Source organism: Thermobia domestica, chromosome 11 (genome assembly GCF_964235325.1).
Source record: "Thermobia domestica chromosome 11, izTheDome1.hap1.1, whole genome shotgun sequence".
NCBI classification, from domain to species: Eukaryota; Metazoa; Arthropoda; class Insecta; order Zygentoma; family Lepismatidae; genus Thermobia; species Thermobia domestica.
Window position 1 is genome coordinate 96,492,589 of NC_137464.1, and position 8,991 is coordinate 96,501,579.

General features: G+C 36.1%; 1 protein-coding gene across 1 annotated transcript; it reads left to right on the plus strand.

The window, feature by feature from the left end:
- Positions 1-2,635: 2,635 nt before the first annotated feature.
- LOC145663633 (uncharacterized) lies at positions 2,636-8,778 on the plus strand. Its single transcript, XM_081729734.1, has 2 exons — positions 2,636-2,807; positions 7,901-8,778. Exons 1-2 carry the CDS (start codon positions 2,700-2,702, stop codon positions 8,678-8,680), a joined length of 888 nt encoding a protein of 295 aa, XP_081585860.1. The 5' UTR covers positions 2,636-2,699; the 3' UTR covers positions 8,681-8,778.
- The last annotated feature ends 213 nt before the right edge of the window (positions 8,779-8,991 follow it).

Below are 8,991 nucleotides of genomic sequence, written 5' to 3' on the forward strand. Positions count from 1 at the left end.
ACCCTGTACATATTAGGGTATCCTTTATTTAGGGTAATTTCGTGTTGCGATACGCACACCCGCTAAATGTATTCTCTGTGACCGTGAACACGCATTAGTAAAATAGCAGCTCCCTACGAGAGCGTTAGCCCTTGCCGACTTGACGACAAAGCTACGAAATGACGTTTCCACATTATAATATAATTTAGAATGTCCAACCGTGAAACGGAGAAACTAAAAGAGACAGAGAAATGAAACTTTGCACGCAGCAACTAGAGAAAAACATCTGCCCGTGTATTGGCGAACATCACCGGATGAATAGGGTTGCCAATACAAGAGAAAGTTGTGGTTTTGTAAATCGAATGACTTAAATTGGATATCATCATTGAAATCAACAACGAAAATAAAGACAAAAGAGATGGTAACCACAGATCAATGTTGCAAATTTTCCTTTTTGTTTCAATGTGCAATTATTAACTGAGTTACAAGCGAAACAAAAATGGTATCCCATAATATCCGAAAGTCCACTTCATGTCAGTGTTTGTTTCACTAAAGAATATAGTTGAGTTTGTAAACTGAGAGTTTTTGTGGTCCCTGATATGTAATCATTAAAACCGATTAACATACAACAATAACAATTTCACACTTTGAACTTTAGTCAGAACTCATAGTCTAATATCATTAATGACATATTAGTCTTGGTATAATCCCATTGGCTGATTGCTTTTAAATAACCTGTTTTAAATTTTTCAAAATTTTTGGAAAGTTTTGTTTAACATTTTTTATTTCGATTTGAAAATTTTGGTTTTTAAATTACATTAAAAATATTTGAACCTTAATATTGTTGATGAAAAGTTATTCTTGGTGAAATCTGATCAGCTGTCCATATTTGAGGAAATCGATCTATTGGAATTATTGCCATTTTTATTAGTTTTTCTTTATTAAACTTAACCCGTTTCATGTTCATACGGTAAATGGGCTGGTTAGTTACTATTCCTTTTAGCAAGGAGTCTCTATGAATCGTAGACCTACAGCTTAATTTGGGATCCGAACTACATGAGCTCTCATTGCGAATTGAACTCAAGTTACCTACGCTAATCGTGTAGCCACGATTAGCTCTGTAAGATAAATGAGAAAGAAGGAGAAATGATTATGACGTCATTAGTCCCTATAACATTATTATAAAAATATTCCTTCCCTAGCAAAGTGAACTCGCGATGTTATTTTGCGTTCGCTAACCAGCGTTTGACATACTCTATTAAGCAATTGCAGTTTATAGAAATTGAGAAACCGTGAACAAAGATTTTACCAATGATATTATCTGAGAAGCACAGGAAAGTATACGCTGCACAAAGCTTTTGCTTGTACACAAAGTTGCAATGCTTTTCAAATAATTGGTTGTGTACACTTCCTTTTTTTAACCTCGTACCAGATTCTCCCTGCAACTGACTGCTCTGGCTTTCCCGGAGTTATTGTTGCTACATTTGGTACAATTGTACCAATTTCAGCCCTTTTGTCATTCATCGGTCCGTTGGTACCACGCTGACACTTTCAGACCCTTTTGTGAAAAAGTTGGTAAAATTCTACCCAATTCAGCACCATTTAACAAATACTTGTCACATTTTCAAAATTGTTAGTAAGACTTTCCCTACATCTCTTGATGTCTTTCAGGGAAAGTTCTAAAACCGTGGACAGATTTTACATTTTTTTTACAAATGTCAGTTTACTTATCTTATATGCTTCTTACATTCTATTATTCTCCTTCGTTGGTGAAATGAGCAAGAATTTATATTTTAGTATTTTATTATAACGTACTGTTTACTCTCGTACTCGAAGATGATTGATTTGTTCCTAGTTTTATATTTTTCCATGTATGTCTATAAAACTTTTTTTTTTTTTTTTGGTTTATTGGTCACTTTGAAATAGAGGCGCGTTTACTTTCCTTACAATACATACCAAAGATTTATTTTTCTCTTTTAATTTGCGGCCTCTGTTATACTTCCTACGTGGGAGAAAAGTTTCATCTACTTCCAAGGTTGTACGGGTTCCTCCTATTTGAATGTTTTTCAAAAGTAGTTTTTAGAAAGAATACTTTCTTGATTTGTGCTCTTGGAATAGAGGGGTGGGAGTGTTCTAGAACTTTACCTCTTTTAGTTTCGTGTTATAGAGCCATGTATTGCACTGGTATAAAATAATGAATTCAGCCCTTTTTGTTTCAATTTGGTACTATTTTTCAGCCCACTTCAGAGATAGGACTGTGGCAACACTGTCCGAAGTTAAAGAGCGAGTGTTGATGATTTCACACTGCACTTTATTGATGGGTGTTGATCTACAGGAACGCTTTGGGATAAATTGTAGAGTAACAGGACGCACTAATACATTTAGATGGAGATAATAATCTGAATACATTTTTTATTCATAGTGCAAGTACTCATGTCTGACAGATGTGCTTCCTTATAGAGCTGTAATTGGCTTGACTATTCTAAGATTGTGTAAACTTCAGAATTTTATTGAATTACGCACGATACATATATAATCAATAAATTTTTCAAAAAGTCAAGTGTAGGACCCTGGACAGCTATCCTATATAAAAGCCGCCATTGTTAATATAAATATAATTATTTTTAAGTATTGTTAACAAAACAGTGATGAAATATTAATCTGTTATAACTGTAGAAACAAAAGAAAACTTCCGTTATTATACTGTTGTTTAAATAAAAATGGCAGACGAAGAGAACGAAGATTCGTTAGCAAATAATGAGGAACCTCCTGCTCCGATACTGAATGAAAACAATGAGGTAACTCCGGCACCGATAGTGAATGAAAATGTAAGATTTTTCGGCTTTATTTGAAATTTTAGTTACGTAGGGCAATATCATTTGCCATCTTTTTTCTAACCGTCCCATAACTTACGTAAGTGTTTGCATATGAGATTATAGCCAACAGAAATGCCTAAAGCTGTATACACTTACATCTATCAGGCCGTTGCCCGTCCACGTGTAGTAGTACATTGCAAGTAATTGTCTGTTCTCATCAAACCAGGCAAAAATTGGTTGTACGTTCTCCAGTTCGAGAGTCGGTCAGCCATCTGAGACTCCTCTGGTCATTTGCACGAATGACAGGCACATAACACATAGTGGATAATTAGCACGTACATATTATGCTTAAAACCCCTGTCCGAGTCGTTTTCGATTACAAGGAAGGCAGTTCGAATTTGAAATCATAAAAAAGAGAACTATTAATGTATTGACATAAAATACATGAATGGTTAAGCTATTTGTATTAAATTAGTATCAGTTGTAAATTATTTTAAATGTAACTTTTTAGTTACCGGTACATAATAACTTGGTATACATAATAGTGCTTTTTAATAGTAATTTCAAAATCTAATATAGGTCTATATTTGTGCACTTATGCAGTATATTGTTTAATATGCACTATGTAATCGAAATTATCCGGACACTCCCCAAAACATACGTTTTTCATATTAGGTGCATTGTGCTGCCACCTACTGCCAGGTACTCATTATCAGCGACCTCAGTAGTCATTAGACAGCGTGAAAAAGCAGAATGGGGCGCTCCGCAGGACTCACGGACTTCGAACGTGGTCAGGTGATTAGGTGTCACTTGTGTCAGAAGTCTATAAGCAACATTTTCACACTCCTAAACATCCCTTGGTCCACTGTGTCTGATGTGATAGTGAAGTGGAAACGTGAAGACGCACGTACAGCACAAAAACGTACAGGCCGATCTCGTCTGTTGACTGACAGAGACTGTCGACAGTTAAAGAGGGTCGTAAAGTGTAATAGGCAGACATCTATCCAGACCATCACACTATTCCAAACTGCATCAGGATCCGCTCAAAGTACTATAACAGTTAGGCGTGAGGTGAGAAAACTTCGATTTCATGGTCGAGAGGCTGCTCATAAGCCACACATCACGCAGGTAAATGCCAAACGACGCCTCGCTTGGTGTAAGGAATGTAAATATTTGACGATTGAAGAGTGGAAAAACGGTGTGTGGGGTGACGAATCACGGTACACAATGTGGCGATCCGATGGCAGGATGTGGGTATGGCGAATGCCCGGTGAACGTCATCTGTCAGCGTGTGTAGTGACAACAGTAAAATTCGGAGGTGGTGGTGTTATGATGTGGTCGTGTTTTTCTTGGAGGGGGCTTGCACTCGTTGTTTTGTGTGGCACTCTCACAGCGCAGACCTATATTGATGGTTTAAGCACTTTCTTGCTTCTCACTGTTGAAGAGCGATTGCATCTTTCAACAAAAGCGAGCACCTCTTCATACTGCACGGCCTGTAGCGGAGTGGTTACACGACCATAACTCTCTGTAATGGACTGGCCTGCACAGAGTCCTGACTTGAATCCTATAGAACACCTTTGGGATGTTTTGGAATGCCGACTTCGTGCCGGGCCTCACCGACGTACATCGATACCTCTCCTCAGTTCAGGACTCCGTGAAGAATGGGCTGTGTCCGGATACTTTTGATCACACAGTATATATATATATATATATATATATATATATATATATATATATATATATATATATATATATATATATATATATATATGAATATAATAATAATTGCTCACTAACTCCCCCTAGACCGCTACATGGATTTTCATGAATTTTGGTACATGAGTAATTGGACCCTAAATTAACTTAGATTTTTAGCTGATTTTCGGCAAGGGGAAGGAGTAACATGTTAAAAAATCGAAAACTGAAAGTTGTAACGAACGGAGAATTGCCAGCTTTGCACATAAAGCCGCCAGTTAAATTTTTGTGTTAATAGGAGTTGTTCGCTGAGAAATATGTTTCACGGTTTGCTGTCACTGTGCAAAGTAAATACGTATCCCAAACCTTCCGATAAACATTCATAGGAAAGTTGTGGGGCCAAATAATCAAAAAGTGCTGGGTATTTGATTTATAGTCTCCAAACTAGCATTGTACGTAGTTGATTGCCAGTTTGAAAAGTTCCACTCAAGCTATGCGGGTTTGTTATCCCCTACCTAAATATAAAAGAGAAGAAATCGCGCAGACGTTCATTGAAGACAATATTGAGAGAGATCACGCATAAGGATTAAGAAACTTCATGCATGTCATGTTAAAAAGAATAATGAGTAAATATGCAATAACTTCAATTTTTCCTGTAGGTACATCAGCTTTTAGCTATGGGGTGGCTAGATGGACTGTCCACCCTGCGGCCACCTCATCTCCCCTGAAACATTCAAGTATATATAGGGATGTAACCAGATGCTACGTGCCTTAGATATAGGGTAACTTTGGCAGATAACACCAGGCGGGTAGTAGCGCCATTTAAAACTTTCCACAGTGCTAACATGAACACGTAGTTCGTAAGCTGATGACTTATGGGGTTGTGATAAGCAGTGATGCGTGTTGTCCCTGTAGATACAAATACCAGTGGACAGCCACGCGTCAGTAGAAAGAAATCAGGTCTTGACGTGGCAGCCGCGAAGCAGAGGAAAATGCTCCTAAATTTCTATTGTGTCAAACGAGGTAGGCGAATTGTTTCTGTAAAAGTAACATTTTAATACTACTAAAGGTATGAATCGATAGGGCCATACTTGCATAACAATAAGATATAGATAATATATGCAGGACCGCTATTCTTGGTATAGAAAGAATGGTCAAAACAAAGTCTATGTTTTCTGGAAATAACGCCACTTCATCTAATCGCTAATTGAAAATAATGCTAATGCTAAAAGTTTTATTTTATTTTATTTTATTTTATTTTATTTTATTTTATTTTATTTTATTTTTTATTTATTTATTTATTTATTTTTGTCGAAGTTAGTGTTATACAGAGAAAAATATGAAACAAAGTTTGGTGATGATCTTCCTCCAAGTAACACCTATGCAATGACAGTTAAAGGCTATGTTACAATGGAAGAATTCCGTACTATTTTAGAACATTTCAACGCACCCCGGATCCCTGGCTGAGCACTGGTAATTGTAGATGATCATCGCAGTCATCTTCATATTACCATTTTAAAAGTTACTGAGAACTGTTGTGCTTGCCGGCACATTGCACGCACGAACTTCAACCGCTGAACAAGAGCTTCTTCGTCATTAACAATGTACTGCTCTGAAGCAGTTGATAGTCATCGATGTATACTTCCCGGAAGAACACTTGAGAAACTACAGCTCCCAAAACTGTTTAAATAGGCGTGATTCCGTTCAGCAACATCTCAGAACACAATTTCAGGCTTCAGCGCTACAGGCATCTATCCTTTTAACGTAAATGCTATTCCCAATGTCGCTTTTGCCTCAAGGTGTGTCTCATAGCAAGAACAACCTCCACCAACACCTCTAGGCACACAAGCAATTTCCATCCCTCCTTCAACACCACCGAGTGATCACTCCATTCACAAGCTTCTCCCTACACCTAAAATAACTACAATCAAATATCATTCCATGGGGCATTCTCTTACTGCCAAAAGAGTATTGATAACACTAGACCTGTTTGCAACAGCTGGCCTTTCCACTTCTTACGGCACGAAGAAACAAGTATTCTCTAGAAAGAAGGATGGAGTCATGTTCCGTGGGGACTGTGGAGAGTATTACAATGAATCCAGGGGTCCTAAAACGTGGATTCAGTGTATTAAATGCAAGATCTGGTTTTTCGAATCATGTTATTCTGGCAGCATTATTAAATGTGGTTTGTATACATTGTATGACACTGTTTGTGCATTGTTGTCTGACTCCGACGAGTAGTGCTCCATGCGACTGCAGCTTTCATGTTAAGGGGTTCGTAATCATCCCAAGAATTACCGGTTAACGACATGTACCAGGCACGTAGACAGGATTTCGTGAAGGGGGGGAGGTCCGTGACATGAAATACTGTGGTCATCACACCAGGGGCTCGATGATTCTAAACCATTTTACTGAAACATATATTGGCTCGTTTAGCCAGTATTTCGTAACGGGGGGTGAGGGGGCGTGACATGAGATTCTGAAGGCCCAAGACGTCGATGAATCTAAACTACTTTAGTATCAACATATACTGGTTTGTTAGGCCAATAAAATGAGGATATGTTGGCAAGTATTTTAATAATAAACTATGAAGAAATCTCGAGTAAAATAATAATAATAAAAAATTATTGAAGAAGATTTTACAATATTTACGTCCTTCCTCTGTTTATTCAAATATAACCATTTTCCTTTCATTATGACCTCAATTATTATAAAAAGTACATATTCACTATCATAAAAAGTACATACTGAATAATGTCTTGTAAAATATTTTACAATATTTGCGTTTCTTTCTCTGTTGAATCAAATACTAACAAAACTTTCTTTCCGCATAAATTTTTGTTTTTATTATTTCGTCAACTACTGTCGGTTCCAAATGACAGTTTAAAGAATGAGTAGATAATTGTTTTTGAAATAAGATGTTTCATACTGCAAGGATGCGATGAAGAAAAATTACGTTAAAAAATGTTCATGCTGTTACACAACGGCATTATGCTTTCGGAAGCTTGAAATCTCCCTGACTAGTAGCAGAAATTCTGAGAATTCCGTAACTTTTCTAGAAATTTCAAATTCCCTGACTCCTCCAGGATATCTCGCTTACCTCGCCACCATGTATTATAAGTAATACAAATTTCCTGATAAGAGAGAGTAACCAAAAGCTTCCTGTAGTTTCTTTTTTTTTTAATTTTTAATGCTGATCATTCTTTTTCTCAATTCATTTTGTTTCATCCTTCCTTATTTTTTTCATTTCTGGTCTCGAAGGGGAGAGGGGGTTCCGGTATTGATTCACCCTCATTTATTGAGCGATATTCTTTTAAATGAATTTGATGGGTTATGCCATTATGCCAATATAAGTGAGTAATATAAATATCTTTAAATAATGAAAATATATCTTTTATTAATCATTTCAGGTCACACGACTGGAAAACATACCGTTCATTGTTATTTCCATAGTTCTACTGACGTTCAGTGTTGTTATATCTTATCACTCGTTCTATTTTATGAACCAACACAAGGTATCATCTGCAGAAAATGCAATCAACGAGATGAAACAACGATTTCCAACTCAACCAAGTGAAACATTTGTTCAACTGAGACAAGTCATATTAGATTTTCTATTCAACCAATGGCACAAACCTATAGTGATAACTGTCCTTATACCCAAAGGTTTAATTACTACTGGAAACAAATTTATATGCTTCTTGGCCAATATTTTGAAGAAATATTTAAAATTGAATGATGTTATGTGTACCTTGAATTCACCTTGCTGCAGCCATGACAACAGTGCAGAAGTTGAGCTACTGAAAAGTTTGCTCTTAGCTCATAAAAATAGTCATGTAATTGTTGGAAGTGTCCAAGATGCTGAGTATTTCACGAATATTGATATAAAATACATTTTCGAATCAGATGAATCATCAAAATCCATTTTCATTATTATGATTACGTTGAATAATACTGCAGCTAGTGAATATGGAGCAGATCTGAAAGAAGAAAGCTTTGCTAACAAGAAAACATCATCTGAAGACCAACCTAATTATAATATCTTTGAAACAACCACAAATCCAAGACTAATAGCCGAACAAGAATTCTGCAATTTTTGGGAGTGTTACAAATCAGACGATATGATATTTTCCAGAATCATACCTTGGTTCTCAAAATATGCTATTCTAGTCAAACCTGAGTTTCGATAGAAATTATCCTTTAAAAAATGCGTATTTTAAAGAACATTTATTTCTTTGAGTGTTGTAAAATCAAGAAAGAATAATTGGACTAAAAAATTAAATGTTGTTGCTACACAATCAATTTGTATAATGTTAATACATTTTCTATAATATAAAGTTAGTTCTATCAATTATAAATTTAATTATAAGTTTATTTAATAAAAATAATTATTTTCAGTTTTACGCTCCTTGATTATGCTAAAAGTGTCGAATGTTAATTGGAAGTAACTGATTAAGAAAGGAATGATAGAATGAAAATGGGGAAGAGAAGGGAAGAACTC

Coding starts and splice junctions, on each gene's coding strand:
- LOC145663633 (XM_081729734.1), top strand. CDS start 2,700: ATGGCAGACGAAGAGAACGAAGATTCGTTAGCAAATAATGAGGAACCT. Junction 2,808..7,900: donor CACCGATAGTGAATGAAAAT/GTAAGATTTTTC, acceptor TAATCATTTCAG/GTCACACGACTGGAAAACAT.